General features: G+C 42.8%; 1 protein-coding gene across 8 annotated transcripts in view; it reads left to right on the top strand.

Annotated features, from left to right (window-relative positions):
- The window catches only part of CELF1 (CUGBP Elav-like family member 1), a 105,715-nt gene that overhangs the window by 47,894 nt on the left and 41,061 nt on the right, over positions 1–16,760 (top strand). For all 8 annotated transcript variants that reach the window (XM_073348325.2, XM_073348323.2, XM_073348322.2 and 5 more), the window contains 3 exons: positions 11,989–12,176; positions 14,621–14,703; positions 15,166–15,214. In XM_073348325.2, coding sequence (XP_073204426.1) covers positions 11,989–12,176; positions 14,621–14,703; positions 15,166–15,214 — 320 coding nt within the window. The remainder of the gene's footprint in view (positions 1–11,988; positions 12,177–14,620; positions 14,704–15,165; positions 15,215–16,760) is intronic.

Raw genomic sequence — 16,760 nt, 5'->3', positions numbered from 1 at the left:
TACAACAATAAACAAGTAAAAATCTGTTCTGTGCTATTCTCTGTTCCAGTCTAAGAGAAGTAAAGTATATATGGTAACCTGGTGCAGCTCCCTCCATTTTAGAAAATAGATTTTGTATACTGTCTCATCTGTACTATTTATCTGTCTTCCCTTCCCTCCCCTTCTGCCCCAAAGGAAAGAATGAGCTGATGGTTGGGTGTTATCTTACCCTTCTTTATTTAGAGGAGTTGGGGGCAAAATCTTCCTGTAGAGGCAAAATGGGTAAGTGACTCTTGCCTGTTCTCCTGTCAAGAGCTACTGCTTCACCTACTGGCAAGAGAGCTAGGAGCTCTGGAAACTCTTCAGCCAGGCACTAGTTCCCACTTCAGATTACCCTCCTTGACAAGTTCTCATTTCATTAGCTGAAATGAAGAGGGAGCAACTGGCCAATTGTGAGGTGGGAGGACACGCACACGTAAAGTAGACCTAAATTTGTGGCATTCTTGTGCCAGAGATTGGAAGTTCTGTGGGAGTTTCATGTCAATTTTAAAAGGAGGTTTTCAACTAAGTTGATATGAATTATACAATTGGTACAGTAGCTTTGTCGTTTATTTTTATAGTAAAAATTGACTCTTTTAGTCAAGGTATACTTAATTCTGCCTTGACCTGGAGTGATGGAATAGACAATCTCTCGAGGTCCCTTCCAGGCTTATGTTTCTGTGATGCTATTTTTGTACGCTCTCCTTATTTTCAGTTTTCAATGCATCACAGATTTTTGTATTGAAAATGCATAACTATATCATAGACGTTAAGGAGCAGGAGAAGGAACAGAATGTGTTGGCAGCTAGGTAAAGGGCATTTTTTGTGCCTGAAGGAGCATGGGGGAAGCAGTTTGGAATTTCAGAATAAGCACATTAGCTACATGTTTCTGCTAGTATGATCAGCAGTGACATAGTTAAGTGTTGACAAGTATATTATTATCTTTAGGTTTCAGAGTTAACAGTCCATTGAACTGAATTGGACAATTCATACCTCTCAGACTACTATTTTCAGGTTGTCTGCAGATACAGAAAGAAATCAGTGCATAAGTTTACATTTTCAAGGTTTTCTTCACAACAGCAAAATATAGAAACAACATTATAAATGAAAGCTGAGATTCTGCTGTGGAATCATGGATTACGTGGGGCCTGTCCTAAAGTAGATGGGATTTCTTATGTCAAAGTCTTGTCATGTTTCAAGACCAAGTTTAGGCATATATCTATAGTCACTGAGGCTAGTAACTTCCCAAATTATCTAATTTACTCTCCCAACAGCAACAAAGAACAGGACATACCCTTACCAGGAAACTGAAAATCAGCAGGATTTTGGAATTAGAGCATAGCTTAAAAGGCTGTTTATCAGGCTCATTAGTAGAGCCCTGCAAATCTGCTGATATCCACTTTATATCTGCAGATATCCGTGGACCATGTTTGTGGATCGTGGATTAGATGAGGATGCAAATTTTGTATCCATGCAGAGTTCCTCTCATTAGTTTAGTTTCTCTCCCGCTTTTTTGTCCTAGATAAAGAACAGGTCTGACTGTTACAATGGGTATAATTCCAAAAACTGATACAGCTTCCTTCCAACTAATGAGAAACACCCAAAAGAGGAACGCTACCCTCCCCTCTCCCATTAGTAAACAAAATGGAACCCTCCTACGGTGCTTTGTATCAACACAAGCTCAGGCCATAGACATTACCTCCCTCCAACCTCTATGCCTCACCTAAAATATGTTAAATGTCTCCCACTTGCAGCCTAAGGGCATTCCTACACTTACCATGGATGACGCTGTGGCAATCGATCCACCGGGGGTCGATTAAGCGGGTCTAGTGAAGACCCACTAAATTAACTGCAGATCGCTCTCCTGTCGACTCTTGTATTCCACTGGAACAAGAAGCATAAGGTAAGTCGACAGGAGAGTTTCTCCTGTTGACCCAGCGCGATGTAGTAAATCGACCTAAGCTATGTTGACTCCAGCTACATTATCCACATAGCTGAAGTTGCGTAACTTAGGTCGACTTAACCTGGTAGTGAAGACCTGCCCGTGGACTCTGCTACTTTAGCAGAGTTTTACCACCATTCTCTTCTCCAATAGTAATGTGCCCAGAGATACTGAGTGCACTTGCCCTTATCTGGGCCTCTACTGCACCTTCCAATCTTCATCAGCTGGCTTCCTAACATCCACCACTTCTCTTCTCCAATTTATGTGCAAGCCAATGCCCAGAACACAGATCTCTAGGCATCTGTGGCCTATCAAATGCAATCATGCAACTGACACTTCACACATTACAACAGGTGAAATCAAACACAAGGATCTAAAGCTCTTACTAATAATGCAAGATCAGTAGTCAGTAGAAATTGCCGTAAATCTCTGAAATTTTCTCTGTTCTCTTGTGTACTAAAATACTGAGCAACACTTTTCCCCCCCACAAATTGCCAGTAGCTAGGCAGGTGGCATTCCTGTTTTGTAAATAATTTTTTAATTATTTTTTTAAATAGTGACATCACATTTTTACACCCTGGATGGAGTGTTATAATTTTAAAGATGGCATTGTGCTTGACACTGTACAATGCCTAGAATACAATGATCCTTGTCCCAAGGGGCTTACAGTGTAGATTGGGTGGTGATATACAGCTTGCTAAGTAAAAATCCACTCTCAGGCCTAAGCATTTTTCCCAGGTGTCAAGCAGTTTTCATTGAAAGGCTTTATCAGGAACTTAGTTTGAAGGTAGGATTCAAAGTAAGAAGGAAACTGCTCTAGTCATGAGGAGCAACATGGCAGAAGGGATGAAAGTGAAGCCATCTCTACACTAGCAAGTTCAATCAACGCAAGTTCCATCATGGTACAGCCATTGACTGTAGTATATCACTCGAGGGCATGCTTACTTGGGTGCTTGCGTCAGTGCTGTGCGTACACCGTATGAGTGGTTGTGTTGGGGTAAAATGTGGTGCACCATGGGTGAGTATTCCATTGTGCCCCATGCCACTATCTGGCTCAATGCCTTGTGGGACGTTTTCGCAGTGTTCTTATGGAATACCGCTGATTGGCTTCGGGATTTCTGGGAGCTAGAGGTCAAGTCCATATCATGCCACTTCTCCATCCCATAATGCTTTCCCCATTCCATACTTTTTGCACTGTTTTTTAAAAGGCCACATAGTTCTTCTCTATTCGCAAAACTTGAATGAGTACTACTACAACGGGGACTGTGAGGAGGAAGATGCAGAGATGTTCAAGCACGATAACTGGGTGCTAATGGACACAGTAAAAAAAAAAAAAAGATGCAAGGTTGCTGCTGACATTCATGGAGCAGCTCCACACAGTTGATTGCCATTTCAGAGCTTGTTTCTCAGGCCCAGATTGGTGAAATCGCATCATAATGCAGGTTTGGGATGACAAGGATGGCATCCAAACGTCTGCAGCCACAAGGCCATGTTCTGGATATTTGTGCCAAACTTGCTCACACCTCCAGTGCAGGGACACCAAAATGAAGGCTTTGTTGACAGTGGAAACACAAGTGGTGATCACACTGTGGAGCTTGCAGTTCTGGATTGCTGTTGGTTAGTGGGCAATCTGTGTGGAGTTGGAAAGTCAAAGCCATTGTCATCCAAATATGTAAGTCCATTAAGCGTCGTCTGCTGTGTAAGACTATGACTCTCAGTAAGGTGCAGGAAATAGGGGATGGATTTGCAGCAGTGGGCTTTTTGAACTGTGGTGAAGCGATAATCCACATATTTCTTTTCTGGCACCACCTAACCCTGCCACCAAGCACATCAATCAATGGAAAGTGATACTTTTCAATAGTTACGCAAATGCTAGTGGCTCACCGGAAAAGCTTTGTTGATATCAATCTGGGCTGGTCAGGGAAGGTAGATGATGCTCACATCTTTAAGGACGTAGGACTTTTCAGAAAGCTGCAGGCAGTGGCATTTTTCCCTGACTGATACGTTACCATTGGCAATGTTGAAATGCCAGTAGTAATTTTGAGAGACCGAGCCTATGCCTTGCTCCCCTAGTTCACGAAGCCACACACTGGCCACCTTGATGGCACCAAAGAGATTTTGGCAGATTTTTTGCTTTTGGTAGATTGAGGAGTTACTGGCACTGTTTACTCACTAGATTGGATCTCACTGAGGCAAACATGCCCATCCTTATAGCTGTATGTTGTGTACTGCATAATACCTGCGGGGTGAAGGGGGAAAAGCTACTGCCAGGGTGAAGCAGCAAAGTGGACTGTCTGCTGAATTTGAACAGCCAGACACAAGGTCTATTAGAAGAGCCAACTGTGGAGCTATATGGTTGAGGGAGGCCTGAAAAGGCCATTTTAACAGTCAACCATAGTAGTGTTGTCTGATGCTTCTATGAAATAGTGCGTCTCATGTATACGGTGATTGAATATGGGTGGGTTATTGCCTTCTGCTGAATTTTGTAAAGTGTGGTGTAAACTAACAAAGATAATTTGAGTTTCCAAAAATACAACTTTATTTTGTGCAAAGAAACTGCAACAAAATTAAAGTGCAAACAAACATACAAGGTAAAAACCATTTAGCAACACTGTAACAGGGTAAACCATACTTACGGCCCTTTGTTTTCAGTTTTTATTTAATTTTTCTGGGACTTTATCAGTGTTTATTACCACAACAACAAAAACAAGTGAAAATCAATGGAAAAAACTATTAATAATTTTTCGGGGGAAAAATTTGGGTTTATTTTGGTGGATGGAAAGACCGGGGGGAAAAGGTGTTCAGTAGATTAATGCTTAGAGTTCCGTTCATCAATCTGGTTTGCTGCAGAACTAAAACAGAACTCAAAACACAATGTCACCTCTGAGTTTAAGAAAATATATCTAATCCCTAAATAAAACTTTTCATTTCAATAAACAGTTTACTCTTGTAGACTTAGAACTATTAGCCTATAAATATTTACGTTTAATAATTTGACTACACCATTTGCAGCGCATACACTCAACTTCATCCTTTTCACCTGTTTTTTTTTTTTTTTTTTAAACTTGTGTTCTGAAACGTGTTCTGGTACATATTTTCGTTTTCTTTCCATTTTAGTGTGTCAAATCTTTAAACAGTTATCTGCCAGCAGCTTGAAATGTGTACATGGTAGGCTTGAGATTCATCAGTATGTTCAGATGTATACGCACTTCAGAGTTTGCGTGTGTGCTTGTTTGTTTATTGTGTGTATCTTCTAGACTAATACATAGCCTTACTTCAACAGGCAGCTTTGCATATATGCCCAGACTAATGTATTCTTGTAATACATATATCTCATCCAATATATTGTATTTTCCTAATAAAATGGTATTTTTAAATATATTTTTGAATGATACAAAAGTAGGATGAAAATCAGAAAAAACTGAATAACACTTTTTGTAAAACCTGGGAATTTTTCGGTAAAAATCTGTTTAATGAAAGGGCTTAACCATACTTTAAAACCTCAAGTATAAATGGAAGTAAACAGTGGACATTCATGTCATGTATGTAAAACTTACTACAGTGTAGTAAGTTGTGGCTGATCCTGTGGTTTTTGCATGTCAGTATATGTGTTGCTCTGGTTTTTGTTTTCTCCTGATGTGGCTTGGTAGGGGTAAGGATGTACATCATGCTGCCACCTGTTGTGTTGGGGAGTGTAGGATGCACTGACCATGGAGTTTTCCAAGGACTGGAAAAGCTGTTGAGTCTGGAGTGTGTGTGTCGATACTGCTCTACAGCATCTGAGTTTGTTGCCTGAGCAAATCCATGATGTCCTGGTGGATTTCTTGATGCTCCTGCGTGCCCTCTGCTGTAGCAACTGCTCTCTCTATTCTTGGTCCTTCCCTATAGTCATGGTCCTGTGGCCCTACCTTGGCCTGTGTTTATGGTCCAAGGCCATAGAGGATTGGAGGATATTGCAGAACATATCCTCCCTAGACCTCTTCTTTCTCTTCTTGATCTCTGTCAGATATTCAGCAGGCCTGGAGGGGCAATTAAAGCAGACAGACACGCCATTTGATTTACAGTCACAATGGAAAGGGAAGGATTCAAAACTCCATTACATTATTCCCATAAATACCTTTAATAAGAAATGCGAATTGTCACTTTAGCTTTGGAGTGCCTCATTATAGTACTGCTCTGCAATTCAAACCATGGTGAATATGGCCTACGCTAGTGTTGGGTGGGAGTGGATTCTGTTCCTTGGAAGCTTTAAACCCTGGAGACCCCTTGGTATAGGTATAGGAAAAGTGCAGTGAATATTGGCAATATTCTTACAGGCAGTAGTGATATTGGCTGAATCCAATTCCTGGGGGTAACAAAGGCACAGAAAACCATCTTCTACTGGCATCCTGAAGCCACCTGGGCCCTAATTCTACTAGTCTGTTTACTGCAGTGGTGCCAACCAAACTCATTGCAGAGTGGCAAGGGAAAGTTTCATATCACGGGGGGTGGAAACAAGGCTGCCACACCTAGAAATTCGGGAAAGTATTGCAGAGTATCCCCATGAAATTTCCATTGAGATCGCTCAAGAGGATAAAAGGAACATCCCTATTCAGATAAACCAAGTGCTTGGCATGGCTCCCTCTGCCTCGCCCAAGAAACCAAAGAATTTAAAAGTGGATGCAACTCTACCTCTGTCTGTTCTACCTCTACCCAGTCACCAGACACTGATCTGATATGGATGGTATAATTGGACTATCATACTACTTTTTTGAATTTGTCTTAATATTTTATTTTCTAACATTATACCATTAAAGTAAGCAATCATAAATCAATGCCTTTGTCCTCTAACCCTGGATATGGGATGGGTGCCATTTTTAAATGGGGAAGAAGGGCAGGAGAGATGAGGTTTCAGGCACCAAAAAGGGAAAAAATGATTATCAGGAATAATGCACGTACACACTTACCCAAGCTCCCTTCCCCTTCATCAGCAGGCTCATCTATGACAGGTTTCAGAGTAGCAGCTGTGTTAGTCTGTATTCTGCAAAAAGAACAGGAGTACTTGTTGGGACCTTAGAGACTAACAAATTTATGAGAGCATAAGCTTTCCTGTTCTATAGGCTCATCTATGTTCACCTGACAGAACTGTCTGGTCTCTGGCGGAGTTTCAAACAGCTTGTGGCACGGTTTGAGTCCTGCACAGCGCCCCCTCGCCCATCTTGCTGTCTCTGCTTCAGGTTCCTGAGAAGTGTCCAGAGTGGAAAGTGGGATGCTGGTGGGATCACTTCCAAGTATGACATGCTGTTTGTTGTAGAAGTGGCAGATCTCTGGAGCAGCAGCAGGTTTCCTGTTGCCCTCCCTTACATTCTGGCATGTCAGGTGAAGTTCCTTTGCTTTCATGCAGCACTGTTGTTCATCCCTGTAATGCTCGAGTTTCAGCATCCCACATGCAATATGCAAGTAGATGTTGATATTTCTATGGCTGCTCCATACTTGTCCTTGCACAGCCTCTTGTCCCCCACAGAATGAGGATATCCATGACTTTTTGCCTGCTCCAGGCAGGAGCGTGTATATTAGCTCTGTGCGTCCATAGAGCTGGCATGGTCGGATACACACAACAAAGGTGAGCTGGTAGGTGTGCTTACCAAGGTGAGCAATCAGGAAAGGCATTTCAAAAACATACGAGGGGTTTTAAAGGTTGGTGGTGGGGCAATCTTCTGGTCTCTGTGACCGCTGGGCAGTGGAGATCAAAATTGTGACCTGAGAGGTCACTGTCACGGGGACATTATGCAATAGTTGCTGCTGGACTGTTAGGGTTGACACAAGTAATGTAGCGTCTACACTTGTCTTGCATTGACCTAAGTAGGTTGACAATGGTTCTGTGTTGCTCAGGGAGGAATTGTTACCATTTTGCTGTAACCGGGCGCTTACATCAGCGAGAGACAAATTTTGGTGTACTGTATACACGTGCACAACTAGGTTGATGAAGGTCAATTTAGGTTGACCTAATTCGTAGTGTAGACCAAGTTTGAACATGTTTGAACATGGAAGAAGAATACTAGGAGGGAGATTTGGGTGGATTGAAAGGTGTGAGTGGGAGTAAAGAGAGTTAGAACTGGCACATAGGGAGAAGCAGAATTGTGCAAAACCTGGAAGGTAAGACCAAAAAATCTAAACTTGACATGGAAATCATTAGGGAGCCAATGAAGGGATTTAAAACTAGTTTGCCTTTAAACTGTTACCTGTTTTATGTTCAGTAGAATGAAGCCAGACTTTCTTTTGGGAAAGAAGAGTAGGAAGGCATGGCAGGAGACACCCATAATGATTATCAAACTCCTCCTGTGAAATGTTCTCAGTAATCTCAGTACCCCTTGTAAAATCCATCTTCCAGGAGAATCTGTTGCCAGAACAGCTCCCCTCCATCCTATGCTCAACTGTAAGGCCAGGCAGCGCTGCTTGGGAAGGCTGGATGGAAGTATTTTGTTCTGATGGTGTTCTGCTATCCCTTGGCTGGTAAGACCTGGAATCTGCAGCGCAAAGCTACAGAACTACATAAACCTTGGAAAGAATCACCACTACATCTTCCCCTTGTGTAACCACATTATTTTCTGCAGAGCTTCCTGGTCTCAAAAGTGAAGCAAACTTTAGAGAGCAGTTTTGTTTGAGTGTAAGGTAATGTGAAGTCTGCAGTTCCCAAACAAGGAAACTGATGTATCTGAGACCATTTCTTTTTTCATCATTTCACAGAGGGATGTAGTCCTTGCAAGGTGTTAGGGGACAGCTGTTAACACAGTAATGGAGTGCAACTGTTTCTTGTGTAATATTGGTGAACACTTGGTTTTAAATATCGTTTCCATTCAAGTTAGTTGCTGGTTGGTTTTCCCAGCATGTTGAAAACTGGGCATGTTGAAGACAGGGGTCCTTTGTCTTCCTGTTTGTAGTAGTTCTGTGCATATCTGTAACATCTTTCTCTCCAGAATCTCAAAGCGCATTACAAACATATAAACCTCTTTACCTCAGTAGGTCAGTATGTATTGTCTTTGTTTTAATTATAAGGAAGCTGGTGCACCGTGATCAACTGACTTTATCAAGAGGACTCAATGAATCCATAGCATTGGTCAGTATAGAATCCAAGAGTGTTGACTCTATTCCCTGCAATGACCACCAGACACTTGATCCTGTTCTTGCCCTCACATTTCATGTACTCTGCATGTATGTGCCAAGTATTATTTTTATTGTGTGAGACTGCATGTGTTTTGGCCCATAATAGAGGGAGCGTCGTTGGAGCAGGCACTCCTTCATATATAAGGAGGTTTTGAGTGATCAAGCCTCCTTGTAGCAGCAAGCTACTAGAACTCGTGAAGAAAGACAGCAGCCACACTTTGGTTTGTGTTGACCCTGTGAGGTATCAACACTCAGGTGCTGAAACAGAGTCTTGGTTCAGGACCTATCTATTAGCGGACCTCAAGGCCTAGGGCTGGCATTTTTGGGGGTGAAGAGTTTGTTGAAGGCTGTGAGGTTAGAGTTTGTGTTCCTTCTGCTCTGTCAACCACTGCTATCTTCATTGATCTGACACTCTGTTTATCTGACAGAGCACTCAGTATTGCTTCGCCAGGGAAAATTGCACAAAACAAGCCCAATGCATCAGCACTTTCATTGTGTAATGAGCTGAGCCTCCCTTCACATGGTCACATCCCCCTTTTAATCCACGACTCCATGTCCCTTTTCCAGTCCAGCCTATTTCTCTGATGTCTGTTGCTGGTCTCCCTGAGCTCCTGTTTCTGTAGTTTGTTTTTTGTGTGGCTTGGTGTGTTAAGACCTGCAGGACTCTAGGAAGTGGAGTTTTTTGTTTGGGGGTTAGACAGTACATTGACTTAGTGTTAGTGGTTTGTGGCAGACAGAGGTGATGGCTGCGTTTAAGTTGGATTTCCTCCCAGAGATGATGGTGGACCATTGTTCCTTGAATACCAGTCCTGTGTAAGTATTTTGTATATTCATATCTGCTTTTTTACTTATGCTCTTAGCTTAGGATTGCCTCTTTAGACATTTCTTTGCTAGCTAACTACTCCTGTTGGAGGAAAAGGTGAAAGGGCAGGACAGTCTCAGAGCTGCATTCTAAAAGAGATTCTGGAAGTTGTTTACAGTTTTTTCTCCTGCTCAGAATGCATCTTCATTCCCTCTGAAATCAGTTAACCCCTTTGGGGTAGAGCTACTTGGTGGCACTCCTTACAGAATCCAGTACAAATCACTGTACTGATGCTCTGAAACCAGTGACTGAAGTGCAGTGTTAGGAGACTGATTCCTTCCTTCTGAATGGCTTTGGACTGCTCTCTTTTAGACAGAAATTGAATGATCTTTGAACTGTTTCTGAAGTCATATCGTGACCATGTGGATTTAGCTACCAGGAGACATGCTGCCCTCTTGGAGCTTCTCATGGGAGTGACACCAGAGCTGGGACCAGCTGTCACAGGATAATGTATACCTATCAGTTGCTCCCCTCTCAAAATTCTGGCATTGTGTAGTTCACCCCTTAATAAAGGGAGTTGGGTTTTCTGGATTCTCTGAAAGGCATCAATCCCTTGCAGTGGGAGTTCTGGCAGAATGAAAGGCGTTATGTCACCCCCTTGCCTTTTCCCAGTAAAGAGCGTTATGCTTCCCATCCTTGTGCAAACGCTTCTTAGAATGTGGGAACATTTTATGGCAACAGTTGTCTTCCTATGTGTCTGAACCAGCACGCTGCAAGTTGAAAGAGATGCCAGAATACACACAATAAATATCCAGTCCACATTTCATGGAACTTGACTAGTAATTTTGTTTTTAAAAATTCCTGTGCTTAAAGGCTTCTTAATAAACACCGTGGAAGAACATAACCACAAATAGGTGTTTTATCACCTTGGACGTATCTTTCTTGAAGTACAGTAAATAAAGAGGACCAGTAAAAAAACTAAAATAAGAAGGCTGGCCCAGAAGGCCACTCACGGCCTTCAACTGTGTGTGGGAGGGAATCATTCCATAAGTCCCCTCTCCCCACACTTCTAGATTATACATAGGGATTGTCAGCAGTTTCACCCTGCTAATATCCACTGCTGTAGCAGGATATCATTTCAGGCAGTCCCCCAGAGAAATTGAACCTGTCTTATTTAAGGTCTTTGATACTAATAGTAAGACTCATCTTGCACTAGCTAAACAATAAGGAACCAATGCAGATTGTTGTGTGGATTATCACTTGCTGGGGTTCTGTTTGAGAGAAGACCTAGAAGCCTGTTGAAGACCCCCCATATTCAAAATCTTGTCTACTGTATTCTGAAAAATGATTCCTCCTCCCTAATTGGGCCCCCAGTAGTATTCCATTAGTTTTCTCAAAATGATGGTACTTCAAGATGAATGATAAATCAACCTGATCATCCTCTGGGACCGAATAGTGTACAAAACCAATGTGTTCATTTTCAGCCACAACCCTGACCTTGTTTTTTCCCCAGAATGTTGTTCAGAGTTCTCTGGACCCATGAGACTCTTACTGTAATGTGAACCTCTTATGGAACTTTTAGTGTCTTCATTCTAGTCACTTTTCTTTAGTTTAAGAGGGACCTGTAGATTGTCAAATTTAAATAAAAATCTTTTTGCTCCCCAATCATTTTTATAGTTTGTTAGTAAGTTTGCTAATACCACCTGGTTTTTGGCTCCTTCCCACTCCAGCTTTTCCTTGTGTCCAGTTCTGCAGTGATGGGCAATGACATTTCAATCTTTTACACAAAAGACTTTGGTGTCCCAAATCCAGGTTGCTGATTATACTGTAGGAGCTAGGAGGGGAGAGACAGTCTCCAAGCCCAGAGCTCTATAGTGAAAGTGATGGCTAAATCTAAATGTTCTCTTAGTTTGCTTGGAGTGTGCAGGAGTCCTTTTAAAATACTGCTGTTGAGAGACCTTTTTCCACAGCATCATAAGCAGGCTGTTAGGAGCTGCAACATTAGTTGGTACCTAGGGAGAACGATTAATCTAGACAAGGTGGTGGTGATGATATAACAGAAGTTCCTCCCTGTCCTGTGCAGCTCAAAGAAAATGAATGGCACACTGGATCACCCAGATCAACCTGACCTAGATGCCATCAAGATGTTTGTGGGGCAGGTTCCACGGAGCTGGTGTGAGAAGGATCTGAGAGAACTCTTTGAACAGTATGGTGCTGTCTACGAAATTAACGTCCTGAGGGACAGGAGCCAAAACCCTCCTCAGAGCAAAGGTGAGCACTTCTGTCCTTCTCAGCTGATACTTGGGTTCCCAGCTATAGTCACTTGCACTCTGTCATGCTTCATCTCTCTGCTTATTCACATGCCAAGGAGTTAACTGTAGATATACAAATACATACACACACACACAGACCTGATCTTTGTGCTTTATAAGTGCATCTGCATTCATATGTGGCTGTACTGTGGTCTGTGATCTCATTGTGTAAATTGGGCTAGGGTGATCGGACAAATGGGAGACCACTAAGGGAAATGGATGTCTCAGGTATGTAGCCCATTTGTTAGGTTTAGATTTCCCTTCTGAAGGACTGTAATAATGGAGCTGTAATATTTTGGATGAGATTCAAAACCAAAGTCTTGGTCAGTGGTTCTCAAACTTTTGAACTGGTGCCCCTTTCACATAGCAAGCCTCTGAATGCGACCCACCTTATGAATTAAAAACACTTTTTTTTTTTATATATTTAGCACCATTATAAATGCTGGAGGCAAAGTGGGGTTTGGGGTGGAGGCTGACAGCTCGTGACTCCCCATGTAATAACCTCGTGACCCCTTGAGGGGTCCCGACACCCAGTTTGAGAACAACTGGTCTTGGTCATCTGTGCCAGCTGAAGATCGCATAGAACTCTTTTAAGAGGTTGCTAACCCCAATGTCCTTGCCAAATTTCGTATCAAGTAATTACATTCTCCTGCAGTTGAGATGGATACAATATGTTTGTCTTCCTATTTTAACTGTTTTGTAGACTTTCTGTACACTGTCAAACAATTGCTGTGTTTCAACCCAGGGGTAGCTCCATTTCAGAGGTGGTTAGTCATGCCTGTAATGACAGTTTGTAAAACACTTTGAGAAGGAAAGTTCAGATGCAGCTCACAGATATGCTTTGTATATGCCAACTACGTAGTCTACCATAAGTATTTTTCACATAGCTTGTGAGAGAAGGGATTTGCTATAAGATGTTTACATGTGACTAATATATGCATTTTATTTAATATTTCTGGTAAATTTCTTGAAAGGGTAAATTTTGCCGAGTATCAGTAAAAACTTCCTTGTAGAGATTGATTAGGTTGTGGAAATGTCACTTGCGGGACGTGGCAAGAGCCTAATTGCTGTTGATGTTTAAAATTAAACTGAACAGATAGGGAACAATCCTGTCTTGGCTCCAGGGGAATGGAGAAGAAACTTAGTAGTAAGAGTGAGGGCCTTCTTAAGAGGGCTTCACTCTTCATCTTTAACTTCTAATTCTTATATCCATCCCCTAGAGTAGCTACCTGTTTGAGACTAGCAAAACAGAATACAGTAACCTACTCTTTAACACCTCTCTGAATGACACATGCTCTCACAAGAGTATGGGCAATTTCTTCCTAGTCTGCACAGAAAAGGGGTAGAGTTATAGGTTTGGAAACGGAGGTGGTCAGGTCCTAAATCACGAATGTCCCCCAGAGGCTGTGCTGATGGAAAGACAAGAGAAGAGGGAGAAAGGAATTGGAGTGAGGGAGAACACAGAGACCTGCAATTCTGCACTCCCCCAGAGGCTTGAGGAAGGAGGAGTAAACAGACTAGAAAAACTGAGATTTTTTTCTATCTCTAACTTCTAGGATTCTGTAGTCTGCAAGCTGCATTCAGGGAGACAGAAATAATAGAGGCTAAGGACTGCTCATAAAGCTGAACTCTGTTGTCTGTGTTTCACAACTATCCTATTTGTAACTATATCCACTTTTATAGACAAAAACCCTGTGGGCATTATGCGTTATTGGTTAAGTTTTGGAGTTGTAACTTTTTGTATAAATAACTACAGTCATTTGAGAACTGTTGAGTGTAATTTTTTTGCACACTAAGTCCATCTGGAGAGAGATTCCATCTTGAGTTGATGCCCAAGGCTGAAGTCTGATTAAGTGGGCAAAGAGAATGTTCATTATTTGTTCTCAGTGATAAGTGGAGCATTTAAAAGTCTGTATACAAAAGGCTCAGCCCTCGTGATGCTAAGAGCTAGCACTCATTGGGCTAGGTGTCTTTGAGAGTGGTGATGACAGTATTGAACAATTACTTGAACTGGCAGAAAAATACCATGCTTACTGGAAAAATGAGAGGTTTCAGAGTAACAGCCTTGTTAGTCTGTATTCGCAAAAATGAGAATGTCTCTAGAAACGTATTGTTGGGCAAGCCCAGTTGGGATGAGAGGAGAGCTCTTGTGAACCTTTGAGTGTGATACAGGGGCTGTTAGGCCTAGTCATTGAAGACGTCACATGTTATATAATATTATTTTGGCAGAAGTCCTATTCTAAATAGATTCAATATTAAGCTATTGCCATCTGTTTCCATCCATGATCCTTGTGTCTATCAAAGAGTTTGTGTTTGAGGGGTAGAAGTGGTGCACTGTGTATCCCAGTCTGTCACACAGGAATTCAATATCCTTGATTTGCTTGTTTTGGGTTTGCATTGCAGGGTGCTGTTTTGTTACATTTTATACCCGTAAAGCTGCACTAGAAGCACAGAATGCTCTCCACAACATGAAGATCCTCCCAGGGGTAAGAGGCAGCATGCTCTTTCAAGCATCTTTTCTGCTTGTCTTTCTGTCCTGCCATTTACCCATGTTCTAAGCTCTTTGGCTTCACTGATGCGCAAACATTGCCTTGCTCTTCTGCATGATTATTTTAGAACATGAATTCAAAGGGAGGGGCCTAGAGCTGCAAGTCACGGCAGCAGATCTCGAAGAGGTTTTGAGGGGAAAGGGATGGCAGGGAATTGTGTGCGCTGCTTCTGGGGAACACAATGAAGTACCCAGGGGGAATGGTGGCATATCAGTTGAAAGATATGGGGAACACTCCTTGGGATCCTTTCCTAGAAATTTCTGTGGGGTTATATCTCACCCTTCTCTAATAGCTGTGTTGGCTCCCCTCCATGTCCTTAGTGGTTCCTGTGGGGTAATGTGACTCAGCTATGTACAGAGTGAATACATCAAGTTTGAGATGCTCTTCTTTGGGTTTCAGATGCACCATCCCATCCAGATGAAACCAGCTGACAGTGAAAAAAATAATGGTAAGTTGTACTAAAGTCTGGTTTTTAGGGTATTGTTAATGTTGATGGGGAAATTTCAAGGGATCCCATCCCTCTTGCAGTGGTCTCTGGGCAGCAGAGCGTCTATGTGTGTGGTGAAGTTTGTGAATTAGAGAGCTGGGAGGAATTTATGCCCACAAAGGGATAAATAAATAAGGGTGAGGTTTCTAAACTTCCTGGAATCATGCTCTCTGTCCTGCTGCTGCTTATCCCACAACAGTTATACTAATTGGGAAGGCATTCAGTGAGTTATTTTCTGCACTTGCCTGTTGTTTAACCCCCAACACCATTATCCATGTACTTGGCTGGTTGATTGGTTTGAGAAAAGTCCACCATAACTAGTGTTGGATTCACAATCTCCTCTAATAAGTTGTGTTTGCTTTACAAGAAAGATGAAACTGGTCTAAATAGCTTTTTAGGGCAGAGGTTATCACTTGCTGTATATTTGTACAGTGGTTAGCCCCGTATGATCCCAGACCAGTTGAGGTCTCTAGCTGCTATCGCAGTATAAATAATAAATTCTTCATGGTGGAAATTTGTTTATTTATACACAGATACTCCATCAGCATATCATTACAAGACGAGTAAATGCAGAAAATGCCAGAGTTAAGGTTGCATGTAACCCCTTACTTTTGTCTTTTGTTCCTCGTACAACCACATTTCAATAATCTAATTACATTATCATAGACTTTCTCAAGTAATACAATAAAACAACATACAGTAGTTCAACAGCCTTGGGTAAGAATGTGTAATATAGCATCTTGTACACCTCTACCCTGATATAACACGGTCCTCAGGAGCCAAAAAATCTTACCACATTATACGTGAAACCGCGTTATATCGAACTTGCTATGGAGGGCTGGGTAGAGAAGGCTGTGCCTCCCCAAACAGCCTGGCCCCACCCCCTATCCAACCCCCAGCTACTTACCCCTCAGAATTCCCGACCCATCCAGCCCCCCCTGCTCCCTGTCCCCTGACTGCCCCCGAGACTCTCTGCCCCTTATCCAAACCCCTGGCCCCCTTAACATGCCACAGCCATAGGTGCTGACTCTGTGGGTGCTCCGGGGCTGGAGGACCCACGGAGAAAAATTGGTGGATGCAGAGCACCCACCGGCAGCTCCCCGCCCCAGCTCACCTCCACTCCGCCTCCTGCCCTGAGCACGCTACCGCCACTCTGCTTCTCCCCCCTCCCTCTCTCCCTCCAAGGCTTGCTGCGCCAAACAGCTGATTTGCGGCAAGCCTTGGAGGGAGAGAGGGAGGGGGAGAAGTGGAACGGCGGCATGCTCAGGAGGGGGAGGAGGCGGAGGTGGAGCAGAGATGAGCTGGGGCGGGAAGCGGTTCCTCTACCCCGCCCCCCATTACTTGCTACGCCCTCCCGCCCCGCCCCAGCTCACCTCCGCTCCCTGTCCTCCCCTGAGCATGCTGCCGCAAGCCTGAGAGGGAGGGGGGAGGAGGGGAAATGCTTTACTGCGTTATATCCAAATACGCGTTATGTCAGATCCTGTTATATCAGGATAGGGTTTAGTAT

The sequence above is a fragment of the Lepidochelys kempii genome, chromosome 6, assembly GCF_965140285.1.
Source record: "Lepidochelys kempii isolate rLepKem1 chromosome 6, rLepKem1.hap1, whole genome shotgun sequence".
NCBI lineage: Eukaryota > Metazoa > Chordata > Testudines > Cheloniidae > Lepidochelys > Lepidochelys kempii.
The sequence above is the reverse complement of the archived record's forward strand: the minus strand, read 5'-3'. Positions and strand labels throughout refer to the sequence as shown.